At 41.3% G+C, this 21,321-nt stretch overlaps 1 protein-coding gene across 3 annotated transcripts in view; it reads right to left on the bottom strand.

The window, feature by feature from the left end:
• LGI1 (leucine rich glioma inactivated 1) overlaps positions 1-21,321 on the bottom strand; it is a 40,469-nt gene that overhangs the window by 9,017 nt on the left and 10,131 nt on the right. For 2 of the 3 annotated variants that reach the window (XM_003825374.4, XM_014346609.3), the window contains exons 3-4: positions 11,768-11,839; positions 11,601-11,672 (exon numbers count right to left, since the gene is read on the bottom strand). The exons of the other annotated variant lie outside the window; for it this stretch is intronic. In XM_003825374.4, the coding sequence (XP_003825422.1) occupies positions 11,601-11,672; positions 11,768-11,839 (144 nt within the window). The remainder of the gene's footprint in view (positions 1-11,600; positions 11,673-11,767; positions 11,840-21,321) is intronic. 3 annotated transcript variants of the gene reach the window in all.

The following is a 21,321-nucleotide window of genomic DNA, read 5'->3' as shown; positions in this document are numbered from 1 at the left end:
CTAGAATGATTCTAATAAAGGTTAATGAGTAAAAAATTGTCCTGATAATGTCAAGGAAAGGGAAATGTGTCCCTAGTACACAAATATAGACATAGCACAGTGCTAATGCTGTATGACTGGGGAAGGTCACCAGGTAGTGTAATTTTCTATTTTTAACCAGCACCATATATATACACGTTATAAACTTTTCTTAGAGGTGTTTTTTTTTCCACAATAAAAATAAAAAACTAAACTAAAACTAAAGAGCCCATACCATTAGCCTCTAAACCCTTGAAAATTCTCTCAACTTCCCTTTAAAACATTCTCAAAAGTCTATGTCTTCTACCTCCACTAATTAAATATAAGGTTTCTCAAGTGCAAACATTCATGATCTTTAGAACTTATTTTTAAGTTAGTTATGCTGTTTTTCTAGGTTTTAGAAATTACTGCTAGTTTGGAAAATGGTTCTCAATGAACCTTGGAATGCAAGAATAGGAACTGAGTCAGAATGTTCCATTGTCAATGGCGGTCCAATTGTGACAAAGAGCATGGCTTTTGGAGTGATTCTGAGCTACGTTTGAATCCTGACTCCAGCGTTTACTGGCTGTGTGACTTTGGTAATGTATCTTCTTGGAAATTCAGTTGTTTCATTTTTAAGTGAAGATAATAATACCTTATCTCATAAGATTATTGAAAAAAGGAAATGAGATAATCAAGGATGGTGCAGGCGTCTGAACTACTCTCAGTAGAGTGGCTGGTGTCAGAAGAGAACGGCTTCTGTACGTATGTTGTCCAAGAAACAACGTTTAGAAACAGACCACATGAATGAACTGCTATGGCTGTCCACATACAGCAAAATTAATAAAATGCTGCTAAGGAAGACTATTCAAGAGAATGTCTCCATAATTCATCTTACTGACTGGTGTTTGAATGAAGAGATTTTTCTGATGTCTTGGACCAGTCCAGAGTCACTCCCATGTTATGTGTCTCAGTTTATTTTCTGGCACAATGTGGCTTAAAGTTATCATACTAACTTCTAAGTGGATGTCCCTTCCTCTGAAGCTGGTAAAAACTGCAACTGGCCGCAGAGCATAAATTTAGAGGAGGCTGAGTCACAGGACAGTGGGCATGCAATGATTAAGCAGTCAAATCCTGAATTACTACTGCCAATAGGGGCTATACAGGAGAAGGCACCATGCTTGTCTTACTGTCCAAGGGGAATTCTTTTTTTTTTTTTTTTTGAGACAGGGTCTCACTTTGTTGCCCAGGCTGAAATATAGTGGTGTGATTACAGCTTAATGCAGCCTCAACGTCCCTGGCTCAAGTGATCCTCTGGGCTCAGTCTCTCCAGTAGCTGGGACCACAGGTGTGTCCCACCATGCCCAACTAAGTTTTTTTTTTATTTGTAGAGACAGGGTCTTGCTATGTTGCTCAGGCTGGTCTTGAACTCTTGGGCTCAAGCTATCCTCATGCCTCTTCCTCCCAATGTGCTGGGATTACAGGTGTGAGCCACTGTACCCTGTGGGATTCTTTTAAATAATGAGTGAATCTGGAAGTTCTACTTCCTGCCCGAAGGAGTAGAGCTTTAGGCCTCACATGATCCACGTGCAAGCTAACCACAGAACAGATGGCAAAACAGAGCTGCAGACTCGGAGCTATGGGGCTTCCAGAATGGAGAGGCAGTATTTTTGCATGACAAGATGGAGGGCTTCTAATTCACCAGAATTGTGAGATGGGGCTGAGAAGGACAGGCTGGCCCGATGGGCTGTGGAATGAGGCATTAAATTTCCTGAGAACCTCTTGTGACAGGCTTTTGCCTTGGGAATCAGAGGGTGGGGGAGGCAGGGGAGCCAGAGGGAGAAATGGTGGGTGGATTCGCTGAACCCAGTGTCAACCCTTTGATGCTCCGCTACCAAAAATTCAATGAAATCCTTGCCCACAATGAACTGCTCTTAGAGGAGAGAGGATGAAGCTTCATGTCTAGGTTTGGTGAGTGATGGGCATGAGAAGGCTGCCTGGATTCACTAAGAGAAGCAGACTCAAGAGGAAGTAAGATTCAGAAATGAGAGTGAGGCTTCCAGACACCCAAGGCTAGGGAGCTGGAGTTCAGACAGCTTCCCTAAGTCTCTGGGAGGCTCCAGTGACAGGTTACATTTGGATAAAAGGAAAGCAGGCAGAGGGATTTGGGCAGAGAACGACTTAGGAAAGCAATGCTGACAGAGCCTGAGAATTACTCTGCAAAAAATGTTAACAGGTTGCCAGGGCATGGTGGCTCACGCCCGTAATCCCAGCACTTTGGGAGGCAGAGGTGGGCGGATCACCTGAGGTCAGGAGTTCGAGACCAGCCTGGACAACAAGGCAAAATCCTCTGTCTGCGAAAAATACAAAAATTAGTTGGGTGTGGTGTGTGCCTGTGGTCCTAGTTACTCTGGGAGGCTGAGGTTGGAGGATGGCTTGAGCCTAGAACTTGAGGCTGCAGTGAGCCATGATCATACTGCTGCAGTGAGCCATGATCATACCACTGCACTCCAGCCTGGGTGACAGAGTGAGACCTTGTTTCAAAAACAAAAACAACAACAACAACAAAGAGATATAAGGGATCGTGTAAATAAACTATGGTCCATACGTAACACAGAATATTTTGTAGGAGATTTTAAAAATGAGGTAGGTGTAGGGTTACTGGAATCTTTCACTTTTCTGTGTAAATACATATTTATGTTGTGAGTTTTTATCATCAAGCATGTATTATTATTTTATAATCAGAAGAAACAAAGAATAAAGTTGACTTTTTGAAAGGATCCTGTTGCTTAGTATTTGTATATATCTATGGTTCTGTCCAGTGAGGGTTCAGTCATTTGAAATCAATCATTTGGCTGCATTTGTCAAGTTCCAAAGCTACCTACAGGGTTAGATTAGGAATTACCGAACTCGGGGGCCTGAGTGGTCAGGTCATGCAAATGTCTTTCACAAGACCTCCTGCAGGAGGGAGCTGCCTGTTTCCTAGAAAACTCTCATGCGGTTTCAGGCCCTCACCCTTTAGGGAGGTTTGGGGCTACAGGGCAGTCGAGGCTTGAAGCCACCGCTGTGGTTCTTTGCGCCAGCTTAAAGCCAGCTGTGATGAGGGCCTGTTGCCTCCACAAATCATCATGGGCATCTGAGGGCTTCAGGGAGATTTGCTGCAGTGGAGGGGTGCTGAGGGCACCGGGGTCAGGGGCAACAGGAAAAAAAAAGGGCAAGTCACGCGACGTTCCCTGAAGCCTCCTCAGCATTTAGTCATTAAAAAAGGGGTAAGTAGAATGAGATCCTGTGTCTATCAGGGAATTTTAACAGCTAGAGAGACTGAGATAGCACTTTGTGGGTTAGGGTTAGGGTTATTTTAGGGTTGATATTAGGATTATTTGATTCTTCAGATTCCACCTCTGCACCGAGTTTTGCTACCAGAAAGCAAAATACCTGGATAAAATTTTCCCAGTTCTGTCTTCATCCCACTCCCAGCTTCACAGAGTAATGATATAGTAATATTATTATTAACTTTTCCTCAACAGAAGCTCTAGTTGCTATACGTGCTAAGTATTTTTAAAACTGGTTGTAGCTATTCTTTCCTGCATCACTTAGGGTAGTGTAGTGGTTTAAGTGCCAACTTCGTCCAAATCCACCAGGGATTAAATTTGAACGTCATCACTCTTAGGAATGTGTCCTTAGCCAAGTTAATTTCACCTCTCTGGGTTTCTGTTTTGACATCTGCAAAACTGAGTAAAGGATATGAATTTCACTTATTGTGAGAATTAACACATGTAGCTACTAATATTTTTATATACATATCTTTGTAATGGATTCCAGGAAAAACTGTATCTGCAGGTGAATTTTTAAACCTTATGTGTTAAGACCACAAAACTAATCTTTTTCTTTGTTGTTATTGCCATTAAACAGTGATATTAAGTATCTAAACACTTTAAAATATTTGCTTCAGGAAGCTGAGATCATCTATTCTTTCTGCCTCTCTTAGTAGGGATAATCCTATGCATTGGTATTCTTAAAAGTCCCATCTTTTACTTTTATTGATACACACACACACATATACACACACTACATATGCACATATATATGGAATAATAATTATTTCTTCACTTCAAGAAAAGTTGGAAAGTGCAAAAATTATTTTTTTAAAAAAGGAGAGAAATAATAATTATCATAGCAGAAGTAACCACTGTTAAGATTTAGTCATGTTTTCTTCCAGCCATTAATACAGAGCCCATCAAAAGCAAGTGATTCTGGAACGTCATGTTACGGGTCCTGGCCCACAGAGTGTCTAGTCCTTCTCTTTCCTGTAGAGTGTCATGACTAGAGAGAGTGTCACGACTTGAGAGAGTGTCACCCTGAATTGCGGTAGGGGACCCTCCTTCCTCTGCAAAGATCTGTTAGCCAAGAGCTGTTAAGCAGAGCTGAATTTTAATACTAGATATAAGAATTCTTAATTCTTAGGAATAGGAGGAAGAAAAATTATGAAGGACAGAGAGGCAAGGAGTCCCAGGTAGCCACCAGAGTTGTCAGGAAAAAGACTTTCTACATGTTTTGGTTTAAGGAGTACCAGGCTCCTGTGTTGGCCAAAGTGGACCCCTTGCCAGTCAGACTCACTTTAGGGCCCAGAACTCAGCCACAGAGTACAGGGGTGACGTGGACAGGGAAGTGGATATCTGAGTTTGAGCTCAGGCTATTCCCTTTTCTATAAAGTGAATGATCACTGGGTCAGAATGATCTCCAAGTCCTATTCTTGCTCTTAAATCACAGCTTTGTCATTTTCACTGAGAGGCTATGGCTTCATCTTTAAAATTAATAGATGACACTAGGATAGGTGATACTTTAGGCCACGTACTTAGGGGTCAGTGCGTTTGACAACAGGCTTTTCTAGGGGATGGAGGTCACACTAGGTGGCACTAAAATATCTGACTGGGGTGGGGTGGAGCCGATTGGGAGAGGGGTGAAGACACAGTCAATGAGAGACTTGAGGAAACATTTAATCAATGTTCCTTTATTTCTAGGATAATTCTGCAATGAGTACTAGAAGGATGGTTCTCTTTCCATTATCTGTAGTGCTAGCATAGTGCCTGGCACAAAGTAAGCCCTCAATAGATACTTTTATTTATTTATGTATTTATTTATTTTGAGATAGAGTCTCACTCTGTCACCCAGGCTGGAATGCAGTGGCGCTATCTCGGCTCACTGCAACTTCCGCCTCCCTGGTTCGAGCAATTCTCCTGCCTCAGCCTCTTAAGTAGCTGGGATTACGGGCATACGCCACCATGCCCGGCTAATTTTTGTGTTTTTAGTAGAGATGGGATTTCACCATGTTGGCCAGGCTGGTCTTGAACTCCTGACCTCAAGTGATCCGCCCGCCTTGGCCTCCCAAAGTGCTGGGATTACAAGCATGAGCCACCGCACACAGCCTAATAGATACTTTTAAATGAATGAATGAATGAGGCAGGCTGGAGTAGACGAGAGGAAGCGTACATATCTAGGCAAAGAAAAGAGCAGAGGATGCTCCTTTGAGGCCCCCTGTGCCAAGGCACTGGGGGAGAAAGCTCAAAGCCCTGTGAGTGACTAGTGCAGTCCCCACCAGCTGGTGTGGACCCCCACCTCAGGAAGGACCCTCCCTCCCCACAGCCCCACTGTGGCAGAAATCCCAAGGCAACGTGGAGGCTCTTTAAAGTTGCCTTCAACTAAGCACCATTCTCTAGGTCCTGGTTCAAAGTTCACCTAAGAAACATTCTTTTATTTATTTATTTACTTATTTATTTATTGGAGACGGAGTCTCGCTCTGTCACCCAAGCTGGAGTGCAGTGGCGCGATCTCGGCTCACTGCAAGCTCCGCCTCCCAGGTTCACGCCATTCTCCGGCCTCAGCCTCCCGAGTAGCTGGGACTACAGGCGCCCGCCACCACGCCCAGCTAATTTTTTTGTATTTTTAGTAGAGATGGGGTTTCACCGTGTTAGCCAGGATGGTCTCGGTCTCCTGACCTTGTGATCCGCCCACCTCGGCCTCCCAAAGTGCTGGGATTACAGGCGTGAGCCACCGCACCTGGCCAGAAACATTCTTTAAAACAACTGAGATATTGCGCAGCTGAATGTCTAGTTACCTTGAAACTGGCTGAGTAAGGTCAAGTGTTCTCAAAGGCAGACGGCCATTCCTTCTTCACAGAAATGATGACCATTTCCTGCCCTTTGGTGTTTTCATCATTTACCCAAGAAAACCTCCGATTATGACTGTGGAACCCACTGGAAAGTCTTCTCTCTAAGGCAGACCAGACTGGCTCAAACACCGCGTTTGTTTCAGTGCCACCGGGCTCTGCTGCTAAGAAAGCATCGCCCACAGCCATCTGGGGTGCACCAGCCCCCCTGCAATGCAGATTCTCAGCTTGGGTTTGTGTCTCTCTGAACCTGCGGCGGTGCAAGTGCAGTTACTTTAATTTCATAGAAAGTGTTTAAAGGGGATATACACTGTAGCATTTAGCATCCTGATTCAGGACTAATGGAGGTTATGCAGTGAGTTTTAGTTTTTTCCTACACAGTGGTGCTTACTACATACCAGGCCCTGTTCTGAGCACTTTGTAGTTACTTAAATTTCACAGAAAATGTTTAAATGGTATATACACTATAGCATTTAGAATTCTGATCCAGGACTAATGGAGGTTGGGCAGTGAGTTTTAGTTATACAGTGGTGCTTACTACATACCAGGCCCTGTTCTAAGCACTTTGCATTTATTAACTGACTTAATCTCAAGACAACCTTAGGCACTAATACTCTTAAATGCCTTGTTATTCCCCATCCCATTTTAAGAGATTATTATTATAACCCCATTTTACATGTCCAGTCTGTAGCATAGTGAAGCTAAATGGCCTGCCCCAAATTCCACAGCTGTTAAGGTGCAAAGCCGAGGAACTGATCTGAGGTGGAGAAAAGTGCACTTTGAAGCCTAAAGTCTTAAAAAGGAAACTAATGGCTCAGATAGATGCCAGATTTATTAATAAGTAGTAAATAATGGAAAATAAACTTGTCCTATTGAGCTGGCAGAGAGAGAGTTGAACCCAGGCAGTCTGGTGGCAGAGATCACCCTCTTAGCTGCTACATTGCACTACCTCTTTACATATAAGGCAATGTGAAGGCTAAAACAAAGACATCCTGTGCAACTGATTGGGAACACGCAAGCATCCTGAGTTTGGGGACTGTTATATAGTCCTTTGTACCCCCTCAGTGCTGAGCAACCATTGGATACTCTACAATACATATAGATTGATGATAATTTTCTCCAAATATTTATATATATGCATGCAAACAATGCTGGCTCCACTGGGCCTTAGCCACAGTGACACTTAATGGCACACAAAGCAATCATTACTAAAGACTCATAGGTATTACTAGAAGCCAATACATAATGTTTGAAGATTTTGTCATCATTGGCCATAAATTAATTTTTTATTCATAAACTAATTTTTATTCATGTTTTCCTGATTACCAAAATAACATATATTCATCAGAAAAATTCAAATATACAAGATGATTAAAATATACAAACCATTCAAACATTAAAGTGAAACATGCATAACATTAGAACAATGATTCAAAATAAAGTAATTGAGAATCCCAGCATTTGACAGGCTTTGAAAGGACTTAACTTTAAGAAGTCTCTCTCCCTTTTTAAGGGTTAATTTGCAGGGTTTTAAGGGTTAATTTGCAGGGGAGGGGAGGATCTCGCCTGATAGCCAGGTATATATAATAACTTTTTTATATTTATTTATTTATTTATTTGTTTATTTATTTATTTACTTCTTAGAGACGGAGTCTTGCTCTTTCGCCTAGGCTGGAGTGCAATGGCATGATCTCGGCTCACTGCAAGCTCCGCCTCCCGGGTTCATGCCATTCTCCTGCCTCAGCCTCCAGAGTAGCTGGGACTATAGGCGCCCGCCACCACGCCCGGCTAATTTTTTGTATTTTTTAGTAGAGATGGGGTTTCACCATGTTAGCCAGGATGGTCTCGATCTCCTGACCTAGTGATCTGCCCTCCTTGGCTTCCCAAAGTGCTGGGATTACAGGCGTGAGCCACCACGCCCGGCCTATAATAACTTTTAAGTTATCTGTAAATGTCTCTTAGAAGAGAAATCTACTGACATCTCTGTATAAGAAGGTGAGAAAGTGCATTGTTTCTTAGGCGTGAACTAAATTTATATAAAGGCACAGGTAAGGGAGTGGCTTTAATGTTAGGCCAGAGTGGGAACCAGCTGGCCCTGAAAGTATACGTCTAATCCCAACTATCTGCATTTCGAGATGAAATATGAGGGTAGGTTTCCTGTTTTCAGGATCTTTTCTTTCTTCTCTAGTCATATTTTCTCCTCAAATCATGTCCCATGGAAGGATCCAGCCAGCTCAATAAAAGCTATCTGGTCCTGCGGTAACTGGCACAGTGGACATAGCACCGGATGTCTCATCAAAGACGGTGGGAGCTGTCTGGCTTTACCACTTAGTAACTGGGGAGCAGCTTCAACTCATGGTATACCTCCACTTGCTTGTTCATCTATGAACGTAGTGCTACTGCCCTGTCTCTTTCACGGGGTTGTCAGGAGACTATGATGAAGTCAAGAATATGAGAAAGCTTTGTAACCTCTTCCTGCAATGCATGCAGGTTAGAGGGTGAGGTGCTAATTCCTCACAGCTTGAATGTTTGCCTTGATTGGGAAGGATTGATCTGAGGTGGAGAAAAGTGCACTTTGAAGCCTAATGTCTTAAAAAGGAAACTAATGGCTCAGACAAATGCCAGATTTATTAATACGCCATAAATAATGGAAAATGAACCTGACTTACTGAGCCGGCAGAGGGAAATTTGGGTTTCAGATCCTCCCTACTCCATCTCTCCTTGAAAGACAGAAAGGAAAGAAGGAAGGAATAAAAGAAGGAAGGAAGGAAGAAAGGAAGGAAAGAATGAAGGATGGAAGGAAGGAATTGTACCATGAAGAATAGCATAATTTGAAAGGAGAACATAACTTGGGGACAAAGGCACTCAGTGAGAAAATATTTGTCCAATTTCTCTTGCTAGCCTGAGCTTCTCTAAGGTGGGACTAGATCTTACTCATCTTTGTAGGCCCTACTCCTTGTAAAGCATGTGTCACATCTTAGAAACTATTTAAGATGAACCATATGGCATTGCCATTTTTGTAGATAAAAAACAGCCTAACATTGGCAATGCCATATCAGTCAACCCAATAAGTGTTAGCTAAAGATACAAGAGACCTAAGGGTCATATTCATTTAGCCACAGCCTTAACCCCTGTTCCCTCATAACACCTTCCTACCTCCAGCACCAGCTCAGAGAGGTGGGACTTCTCTTTCACTGCCTGTTAAGAGTCATGCCTCTCTTTGAAGGCTGCCCTTGGTGTTCCTTGAACCTGAAATTTTCTGGATGTTAAGCGTGTTTTGTACCAGTCTCTCTCTCTTACAGGCTCCATACTGCTAAAGAAAGGGCATCATTAAGACCCATATTTAAATTCCCATTTCATTTGATACACATCATAGGCTCCAGTAAACAAAATGGGTGTCCTACACTAGGATGTCAAACAGACTTTTTCTTTCCCTTTTTCCTCTTCCCCTTACCTCCTTTCTCTCCCTTCCCTTCCTCTCCCTTCCCTTCCTCTCTCATCTTCCTTCCACTTTTTCCTTCTCCCTCCCTCCTTTCCTCTTTCCTCCCTTCCTTCCCTCCTTTCCCCTCCCCTCCCCTCCCTCCCTCCCTCCCTCGCTCCCTCCCTCCTTCCTTCCTTCTTTCCTTCCTTCCCTCCTTCCTTCCAAGACAGGGAAACATTTTTTCCTGTTCTGTGCATGGAGCCTGAGAGAAACCACAGGCTTTTAGGCTGGAGAGGAGACACAGCTGGATGAATTGGGCAGGTGAAGCTTATATCTGGGTTCCTCGAGAGGACACCAGAGTCCTACATCCTCCCTACAGCTCTCATGATGCTAAGCACTGGACAGAGGCCGTGTGGATTGGGATGTATGTGAATCTAGTGGATTTCAAGTTGAGGTCATGAATTTCCATTTCTCCTTCCATATATTTGTTTCTTTTGTTTATTTGTTGTCTGAAAAATGAGGTTTGGCAGTGTTGAGCTCTGTGATAAAATTGCATAGCATTCATTCTGTAAACAGCCATCTTTGCATCATATCATGTCATTGACATGAAGAGTAGTATTGCAAACACTGTTTTTTTATTATAATAACTCTATACAGAAGCCTTGAAAGGTATGATTTTGTAAAATATATCTGGCTATTAGCTTCTCTTTGCTACAAAACAAGCAACAGGAGAGAAAGGGGCCTGGTGGAGGCAGAGTGACAACCGCGTGGACACACTGGAAATCAGGCTCAGTCCAAGGACAGGCATTTTTGTCTCCTTTGTTCCCTGCTGCATCCTAGGGCCTAGAGCAGAGCTGGGAATGAAGTATGATGAGAGAACAGGTTAAAGCTGACAGAATGACTATGACACTTGGATCTCTTGCATCTGTATCTAGAACTGATAAGATACATATTAGGTAGATTGAGAAATAGCTGTTGAAAGGATGAAGAGTCACTGCAATTCAACAATTAAGTAGATGTTCTCATAATTCCGTAACTAATCAGCTCACGAGGCATATATCCCCTCCAAGACTGTTTCCTCATTTCTGAAACAGGGATTATTGTGCCTATTTGGCAGGATTATTGAGAGGATTAGATGAAAAGTGATGTAAATGTTAGGGCCTTTTCTTTCCATGCTCTTCTAGTTTCCTTAAAATAATCTGTGTGTATGTGAGAGTGCGTGTGTGAGTGTGTGTGTGTATGCACATGTGTGCCTGTGTGTGTATATGTGTGTGTGTGTGTGTGTGTGAATGTGTTTGTCTGTAGAGGGTGAGGGAGGCTAGAAGAAACAAATTGTTTGGGTCCTGTTGTTCAGGGTTTCTCAACCTGCCCACGATGCCACTTTAGGCTGGATAATTCTTGGTCGTGAAGGGCTTTCCTAAGCAGTAGAAGAATCCCTGCCTTTCACCCACTAGATGCCAGTTACATCCCCAGTTGTGACAACCAAACATGTCTCTAGATATTGCCAAATGTTCCCTGGGAGACAAAATTGTTCCCTGTTAAGAACAACTGCTGTTAGCTGTAATCATCCATTGAGTAATTAAATATTTCACTGATAAACAAGTTGATCAGGTACTATGAAGACATCGCCTGTGGCTATATTATGTTTAAATGTATATAAAGTGAGGGCTTATAGAGGGAAAAAAAGCTGATATCAAATTATACAGTCAACTCATAATGATCCATGAAGCAAGTAATGATGTAGATAATAAAAGAAGTTATTTCAGGCACACAATTTCCCTGCATTAGATTGCTTTTCTAATTATGGTTGGTTTTGGATAAAAATATTAATAGTAATCAATTTATTGAACACCCTCTGACAGATGACAGGGAAAGATGGCAAGTGTGCATGGAGAGAAGTCATTTGGGTTTCTTAAATTTTTATGGACACTCATAAAGTAGGTGCATTAACCACAGGTGATCAAACTGCATTGTCCATTAGCAAGCTTAAAAAGTAATAGCAACATTCATACTTACAAGTGAATTAATGACTTTAGTCCCCGGAAAGTATGTCTTGAAATTGACTTGATGTTGTTGTTTTCTATGAATCTGCAATAAGTTATAATATTTTTTGTCAAACAGTTACAGGAACTTGAGAGTACTTGTCCTGAATCATCATGTTTTAAAAAAGCTTTTTTACTTACAAATACTCTAGATGTGGAAGACCAATAAAAGCATCATCACTGATCACATCAAAGGAGTTCGATGTGAATAACCTGCCCAGAAAAAGTACACAATGAAAATGGTGAAACTGACAGATTGTCAATCCTGGCTGCTTTTATCTCTCAGAAAAATGAGTGGGAGTTGTATACAGAAAAATGTCTGCATGGCTGTCTGCTACAGTGTTAGTTATGCAGATAATCTATGCAGCACTTTTTTACTCCTAATCATCTCCTCATCAAAGGCTCATCAAGGGGTGCCTGGTGCCCGATTCCTCACAATGACTGCCACATACCCTGGGTGACATTTTGAGATACAATCAGAGCAGCTATGATAGCCAAAGCAGCCAAAGCAACATTTTACATATTTTCATGACAAAGGCACTAACAATCTTTTCTGCTTGTTCTAGAAACCTCTGGAGTGTTCTAACTGGCAAAAACAATGGTACTTTGTGGTTTTGAGCCTGGGAAACCTAAAAAAAATTAAGCTGCATGCCTGGTTGTGCTGTGACATCTCGTAACAGACAGGCAGTTGACACTGGCTCCATGAACACCAACCAACCTCCTCCTTTGCACACAGACTGAAAATGGGAAACATGAGGTTTGGGAAGAGTCTTAGACCCATTTTATTACCAAATAGTTGAAGCTTTTACTTGGACAAATATATTTGCAATTTCAAAATCCACAAGGATTTGGTTTAGAAATTACTGATGAAAAAGAACATCAATCAGCCATCCCACACCCTGTTGAACTCCTTGGAGAACTGAATGAGAGGCTTAAAAGAGGTAGTTTTAGGCCAAACAGTACAAGAATATATTATATTATGTCATAATGTAATAATAATAATAGTAATTCTGTTAGTAAAGCTTATCACTTTTACTTCTGAAGCCAGGGATTAAATATAAGTACCACTAACTAGCTTAGTGAATTCACCGCTGAACCTGTGAACTAGAGGAATTAAAACTAGGAGATCTCACTTTCTGAACATTTATGAGTAATTTATTTGTCATCTGGGATTGCTTCAAATAATCAGAGGAGGGGAACAACAAGGGGTTAGAGAAGAATTGGCATGAGTTGATAATTTTTGAAGCTGAAAGATGGATACATAAGAGTGAATTTTACTATTTTGTCTACATTTATATATACTTAAAATTTTTCATAAAAATGTGGAGAATGGGGGGTAGGAATGAACCAACCAAACAAAATGAGATGATTTCTTGCATTTCTTCCTAAACTATCAATCCTAGAGTGGTGTTGGATTGTCTTCTAATCCCTCATGCCTCTAATGTCATGGCTTTGTACCCAAGTAATTCACGAGGCTCTGAAAAGCCAGTACTAATGAACAGTGACACATGTTAGAATTCCATGTTACTAAAACAAATTCAAAGCTGTATGATTTCCATCACAGCTTTGGCAATTGTGTCTCTTCTCACTTCATGGCTCTGGAAAACAAGAAGACTGCTCAGCTTGACTCCAAAGTAAGCTAACACCCAAAGGCTTCCTTAGGTTCCAGACTTTCATTGCATTCAGTATAGGCAGCATCAGCAGCGGAGAGAATGGAATAAGGCAGAAATTGGTACACACAAATATTATACCTCCCACACTCACTGATTTGAAAAATGGCCCAAGGACCAGGGACTTCTCATATTCCAAGTTGCCAGAAGAAATAGTTTCCATTGCTACTTCCCTTTATGTTAAATCAGATGCAGGACATAGTGGGAAATGAATATTAGTGGGCAGAACTTGCCCATGCACGTCACAGGAAGAAAAGAGAGGATTTCTGCTAGATTTTTTGTCTGCTTGTTCATTTCTTATCCCTAGCACCTGTGATACAGCACCTGTCCTCTAGTGGACACTGAATAAATATTTGTTGGACAAAGAGGAATTCACTTTACACTAAATTCTGATCATTACGAGACTACTGGATTAAATATTTCTTACAGCAGGAATTTGCCCTTATTTGTTTTTGTGTCCCCAGCCCCGGGCACAGTTCCTGGCTGAATAATGTTTGTTGAACTACATTTCAAGGACTAAAACCTCTTGTGAGAACTACAAATGCATATGCAAAACTAAGGATGAATATTCAAGGAAAGGAGCCAAAACACAATAAAGTACATCCTATATGACTGTACTTATATAAAGTACAAAAACTAATCTATGCTGCTAGAATCAGGAGAGTGGTTACCCTTGGAGGCAAGGAGTAATTGGAAGAGAACACAAGGGGCATCTTTTGGGGTAATGATAATATTGAGTTTCTTGACCTGGGTGCTGGTTACAAGGGTATTCACTTTGTAAAAAGTCATTGAGATGTACATTTATAACGTGCACTTTTTCTTTATGTATATTATACTTCAATTTAAAAGTTTCTTATAAAAGCTAAAAAAACACCCTCTGGCTAAGATAATAATGAATACCATAATCTCTCAATGCTAAATTCAATTGTAGTTTCTATGGAAAAAGATGTATAAAATTATACATACATTCTAAAGATAGTTGAGTGGGCTATCCATTTTATTATCCTACGTATACTTAAAAAGACTCCTACATCATATTCTATACAGAGGATGAAACTCTGACCCTTAATTTGTATGGATTCCTCTAAATATGTTTGATTTCATTATTATAATTTGTTATTGAACCAGATATGTTAAAGTATTCCACAGTCTCTGTTAAGGGAAACCGTGCCCAACCCACCCCACCTACACAAAAAACAGAACTGGGCCAGACCAGGGTGGCCATGTTCTACACTGCACAACCTCTGTCCCTTTCCACAGAGTAGCCAGTCTCTAAATCAACCAGCATCCCATGGCCCAAGTAGCCTGGTTTAAAAAGGTGAGTTGGGCTAAGACGACACCCTTCTTGGGGATCTGGAATTGGCAGACTGAGAAATGGAGCCAGCCGGTAGAGAAGCTAAAGGATAAAGGATGCCTTAGGGTTGAATTGGATCCATGGTAGGTAAAATTATGTGCAAAGAATGCTTAGGAGAGTGCAGAATTGTGGTGGAAAACCCACCAAGATAAGTTTTTTGAAGACTGGTGTGGGAGAGATACCTAGATCTGTGTTGAAACCTCAGCCAATGCTTCTGAATCCTGCTTGCTCTTGGAATCACCCAGACAGCTTTAAAAATACTGATACTTGGTTCCCACTCCTGGAGATTCTGGTTAAATTCTAAACGTGGGGTGTCACCTGGGTTACTAAAAAGCTCCCTAGGAGACTCATATGCAGCCAGGGTTGCACATGGTAAGCTTGCCAAGTCAGTCAAAACACCGTCCCCTTTACCTGTGGTGACCAAGGGGTCTCTGCTCCTTGCAGCAAGTCTGCCTGGAGCCGTTGGTGTGGGGAGTGGAGGAGCTGTGGACTTTCTTGTCCCTATAACTACGTGTAGCCTAGAGTCTGCAATAATATGAGTTGGAAGTGACAACTATCCTCACAACAGCAGCAGCATCATGGAGGGGTTTATGAAACCAATGTACCATCCAAATGACCTCGTTACTCTGAGCCACAGATCAGAGATCTGGACCCTGCAGGCCTGCCAAGCAGCCAGCCCGTGGGTTTGTGCAGAGGTTGTGCGGAATTTGCCCTCTGCTCCAGTTCCATGGGAACACTTGAGGTTTCTCCTCTTTTTTTAGGGAAGCATTTTCCTAAGAAGCCAGGCATTTTCCCCTAGAATTTTGGTGGAGGTGGACACAGGGGTGTGCCTGATCTGTCTACACCCTCCCCAAAGGGCTGTGCACTTATTAATTCAGTAAGAAAAGGGGCTGTGGGAGGAGAGGGGAGGCTTTTTTCTTCTGCAACCACGGGAGTATGTTTCCTTACCAGGAGGGAGATTTAGAAAAATCATTTATATGAACTATGAATTCCAGGCAGGTACTAGCTTATTCTTTGAATAATGATCTTTGGCTTCATAATAGCCTACATGTCATAGACTCCTGCCTGGATTTTCTTATTTGGTCTTTAGAACAATTCTGTGAAAGTAGTAAAGCAGGTAAGATCTATTTGACAGAAGAGGAAACTGAGGCCCAGAAGGCTACCAAACACTTTCCTTGAGGTCACAAGGCCCAAGACCCCTGGTTCAGTACCCTTTTCCACACACTGGGTGGTCTCTCAGCACAGGTCCCAGGTCACATAATGACATAATAACCACGTTCTGGCGAGCAGCCATAATAACACCACTCAGCTCATACGGATTTAAGAAATGTAATTAAACAATAATGCCTTTCTTAGAGGAATTAATTAGAGTAAGCAGTCTTAAAATCACATCCAGATAATATCAATCTGTGTTTTTCAAGTAGAAAGTTTGAAAATTTTGAACACGCTTTGTGAGGTTTTTCCAGTTTTTTTTTTGTTTGTTTGTTTGTTTTGACAAAGTCTCGCTCTGTCACACAGGCTGGAGTGCAGTGGCGCGATCTTGGCTTACTGCAACCTCCACCTCCCTGGCTCCAGCAATCCTCCCACCTCAACTTCCCAAGTAGCTGGGACCACGGGAGCGCAACGCCAAGCCTGGCTAATTTTTGTATTTTTTTTTTTTATAGAGATGGAGTTTCACCATGCTGCCCAGGCTGGTCTTGAACTCCTGGACTCAAGTGGTCCAACCGCCTCGGCCTCCCAAAGTGCTGAGATTACAGGCATGAGCCACCGTACCCAGCCTTGAATACACTTTGGTGAATTCTGTTTATAAATAATATATGCTCATTGTAGAAATTCTGGAAAACACAAAAGCTTAAAGAAGAAAATGAAGTGCACCATAATCATACTACCCAAAGACACTGATATGCATAAGCATAATGCATATATGATATATACACATATGTATTTATAAAATTGATGTAATATTATATCATTGTGTATCCTTCTTTTCATTTGCTTATTATATCATGAACAATTTCTCATGACAATCAATTTTTCAAAAATATAGTTTCCATAGATGAGTAAGTTTTGTATTGTGGATATATCATGATGTAACTTTTTAAATTATCGATTCCAATGTTTACTATTATAAACATGATTATAACCATCCTTATATATAAATATTTTTCCTATCTCTACTTATTTCCTTATGATAGACTTAGGATAGATTTCTAAAAGTACCATTATTAGATTATAGAAGGTTTTTAAATCTCTAGTTCTTTACTGCTGACTTGTACCAAATTACATGTCCAACTCTGAGTAAGGAAATGCCTATCTGACCATATCCTCACCAACATTTAAAATTATCATTTTTATTTCTCTATGAAATCATGTCCTTTGACCCCTTTTGTTGCTTTCTAAGCACTTTTTATTTATTAAGGATATTACTTCATCTTTTCCTATTTCTTTTGATGCTAAAAGTTTTTTCCTACTGATTACCAATTTGCCTTTTCATTAATGATTTTTAACATATAGAAGTTTAAATTTGTATTTAACAAAATACATCAACTCCTATTATGTATTATTTCTTTATGTTTAATCTTTTTTTTTTTTTTTTGAAACAATGTTTCACTCTTGTTGCCCAGGCTGGAGTGCCATGGCACGATCTCGGCTCACCACAACCTCCGCCTCCCGGGTTCAAGAGATTCTCCTGCCTCAGCCTTCTGAGTAGCCGGGATTACAGGCATGTGCCACTGTGCCGGCTAATTTTTGTATTTTTAGTAGAGACGGGGTTTCACCATGTTGGTCAGGCTGGTCTCGAACTCCCGACCTCACGTGATCCACCCTCAGCCTCCCAAGTGCTGGGATTACAGGCATGAGCCAGCGCGCCTGGCCTGCCTTTAATCCTTTTTTAAAAAAATTATAAATTTAGGGGGTGCAAGTGTAGTTTTGTTACATGGATATATTGTGTAGTGGTGAAGTCTGGGCTTTTGGTGTAACCATCACCCGAATAGTGTGCAATGCACTCGTTAAGTATTGCATCATCCCTCCCTTCCTCCTACACCCCCACCCTTCTCAGTCTCCCATGTCTATCATTCCACACTTTATGTCCATGAGTACATATTATTTAGCCCCCACTTATAAGTGAAAACATGCGGTATTTGACTTTCTGAGTTATTTTACTCAAGATAATGGCCTCCAACCCATCCATGCTGCTGCAAAAGGCATGATTTCATTCTTTAAATATCCTTTCCTGTCTTGAGATCAAGGAAATATTGCCTACATCTTCCCCTTAACATTTTCTTTTTAATATTTAACTCTTCAATACATTTGGAACTTACTTTTATGTATGATGTGAGGTAAGACACAGCCTTGATATTTTCTAAATATTTACCCAAATTTACCCAACGCTTTCTGTTGAATAATTAACAGAATTAACAGAATCTCCCCTATTTGAGTATGTGATATCCTTCAAATGTCTGGCACATTTTTTTTTGGCATTTTCCAAGGATCAAATCTTCGATTAATTTTTTTATTCCCACTGTTTTCTAATTTATTATTTTATCTTTTCTTTATTGCTTTTCTCCTGATTTCCTTAGGATACTTATTAAGTTTAGTGCTCAATAATATACTTTTATTCTTTCTGATTAAAAAATGAAAGTATTTAGAAATGGAACTTTACTTTGTGTAATGCATCCAGTAAGTTTTGCTCTGTGCTCATCTTTTAAAATTGCGTATTTGATTTCAATGGGAATTTAGAATAATATTCTTAAAATTGCCTGTAATTGTTTTTTTTTAAAAAAAGCTTTCATAATTTCATTATTAATATTGCTCTGGGATCAGAGGATGTGACCTGTAAAATGCTAACATTAAGCTCTAATTCCTCCAGATTCTGCTGTCTATAGGGACGGGTCATGACTAAGTGACACTTTCACACCAAGGTCATAAAGCTATTAGGGGATTCCTGGTTGAACGGAGACGTAGGACACACAGAATTTACTTCAAAAGGAACGGAAAAGTAGGCAACAGGGTTAACATGGAGCTCAGAGTTCAGAGGGAACCAGGGCCAGCAACAGAGAAGTAAATGAAGAAACAGAGGATCTAAGAATGAGGATATAGCTACAAGGGGTCAAGGGTAAGGCTGCCCAAATACCGGGTGAGAGGCCAGAGACGGGAATGCATAAGAGCAAAAGGACTGGGCAGGCTCATGTGTTGGTGCTAAGTCTGGTGGGCCACTGAGGTGCTTTCCTGCCCTGGGGCCTCGTCTCTTCAGAGGCCAGGGAAGCAGCACACTGAAGAGTGAATCAGGAAGCCTGGGTCCTAATATAAATTTGACCATACCTTCCATGTCCTAGAGCATACCACTTTTCTCTATGTTGTAAAGCGAGGAGACTAGACTAGATCATTTGTGAGGTCTTTTGTAGCTCTAAAGATGTATGAGTCTATGCTTATAGCACTGTAGCTTTTCACTCTTTCATTCATGAAAGAGTAGGCATGTGGAATCTGGGGAGCGGGGAGGCTGGTCTGCAGATGCCTGAATGGTGGGGGGAAGGGTGACTCCTGCTAAGAAAACTTCCCATTGTCTCAAACTAGACTGCTCATTTGGTCCCGTGCCAGGCACCCTGGCTCTAATGACATGTACTTCTTCAGACTCTCTCCAGTCACCTATAATATCTTGATTGCCATTAGAATTGTATCTGGCCCATGAGTGGCCTACATCCCATGTTTCAGCCTAGAGCAGATTTTCCTGGCTATGGAGGGGAGATGATCTAGGAGGCTCTTCCAGATGATTCCCAACTCCACAAAAACCACTCTGATTAAGAAGGGAAAAGTGAGTAGCCAGTGCTTGGTTGTCACTTGGAGAATGAATTGATTGGATTCAGAATAGAGAATCAGGTTTCTAAGCTTGTAACTGCCAGTTATTATTGTATGTTTACACATCAAGTAGGTAAATCTGTTTCATTATCTGTTAAAATAGGATTGAGGATGCAAAAAGACTTCCTGGATGATTTTAAGAATTATGTGAGATAATGTGTATGAGCATGTCTACAATGCTTCTGCCAAGGAATAGCTAAGTAAAGAGCACAGACATCAAATGTCAGAGCTGGAAGAGCTCTTACTTAGATCTAGGAAAAGAACACGTGTTTAACTGCTAAGGAAACTCAGGTCCCGTGAGGATGTCACCTGCCCCAAGAAGACTTTGATGGACATCTTCTAGGATATTAGGTAGGACACGGACAGTGTGTACAAACATGAGTGTGCACACTCCCAAGTGAACATGGGTTTATTTGCATATGTATATGTATATGTAAATGAAAGAGCACAGGATGCACAGGTTATAGCTGTTGGAAGATATGGAGGGACAGCTGGAGGGGCTTGCCAAATTGCTTAGAGCTGGCTTTGCTTAAATGATTCAAACCCTTTGGTTTTTACTAACACTCTCCTTTATCCAAAAGAATAGGGCTGGTTAAATGATAATTAATAATAGGCTGATGATTCACTTTAGTTAAATGCACACATTATAAGTGCATGTGCCATGTGAATAATTCACATTTGAATATTTAAAAATATGCTCCTAACACAGAAAAGCATTAAAATTGGAAGCATCACACACAAGTACATTATTTGACAGTTCTTTTTGACTCTCAACCTTGAAAATTCAGCTGATCCTTAATTAGATTACCAACTCTTCAACCTGGATTGATTGGAATAACCTTAATTTGGTTCCACACTAATCTGAGGGTTGGGGGTACTCCAGAGAGATACGTAGTCCGACTCCTCTTTTTACAGATGAGGAGACTGAGGCTGGCAGAGGTTAAGTGACTTAACCAAGGTCACATCTTTTGTCAGTGGTGGGGCTAGGATTAGGATGTGGATTTCAGATTTGCAGGGATGTCCTTGACATGCACGCTGGCAAACATTTGAACATGGACCCTCTCCTTTTGGAGTGGTAACCCCCTTTTGTTAATCCTCAATCCTCCTGGGATTATCTCTCATCCCAGAGCAGTGGAAACTCTTCCTTTCTAGGAATTGGCACAACTAGTCAGCAGCCCACCCTCCCCATGTGTTTATAAAATCACCCTGGATCTCCCCGGTCCTGGAGCATCAAGGAGAAGGGTCTACTCCATGCCAGGCCTCATCTTCAACAGCTTGACATCTGATTTTAATCCTCAAATGAACACTAAGATGTAGGTTTTATATTCTCCACGTAAGAGATAAAGAAAACCAAGGTGAGGGAAGTGAAGTGATTTGAAGCTTGTAAGTGGCAGAGCTGGGATTCCAGGCTCAGGCTTCCTCTCTCCCTCCCCGACTTCCCCAGGACTGGTGAGTGGCCATGAGGAAGCCAGCTCCCTCTTTTTAGTATCAGCTCTGCCTAGTATCTGCTGCAAACCTACAACAGTCTTGCCCAGAATTTCCCAGAGTGTATTCCCTGGAACGCACGATCTTCAAAGGGTTGAGAGGTTTATGTACACAAAAACTGGCAGATACATTTAGGAAAAGTGGGTTAAAGAAGTTAATCAGGGTTCTTAACTGTGCCTTTTCTATCCTTAAGTAAATTGAGACTCTTCAAAATGGAATTAAATATACAGTTTCCTGGTCTCATTGACAGTGCAACTCTTTTATCATTGAGCTTCCTACAAAATGAATATTCCATGGAACATACCCAGGGAAATGCTTGTTTAGCCATTTAG

The sequence above is a fragment of the Pan paniscus genome, chromosome 8 (genome assembly GCF_029289425.2).
Source record: "Pan paniscus chromosome 8, NHGRI_mPanPan1-v2.0_pri, whole genome shotgun sequence".
NCBI classification, from domain to species: domain Eukaryota; kingdom Metazoa; phylum Chordata; class Mammalia; order Primates; family Hominidae; genus Pan; species Pan paniscus.
Note: the sequence above shows the minus strand (reverse complement) of the source record. Positions and strands in the feature narration are given on the sequence as shown.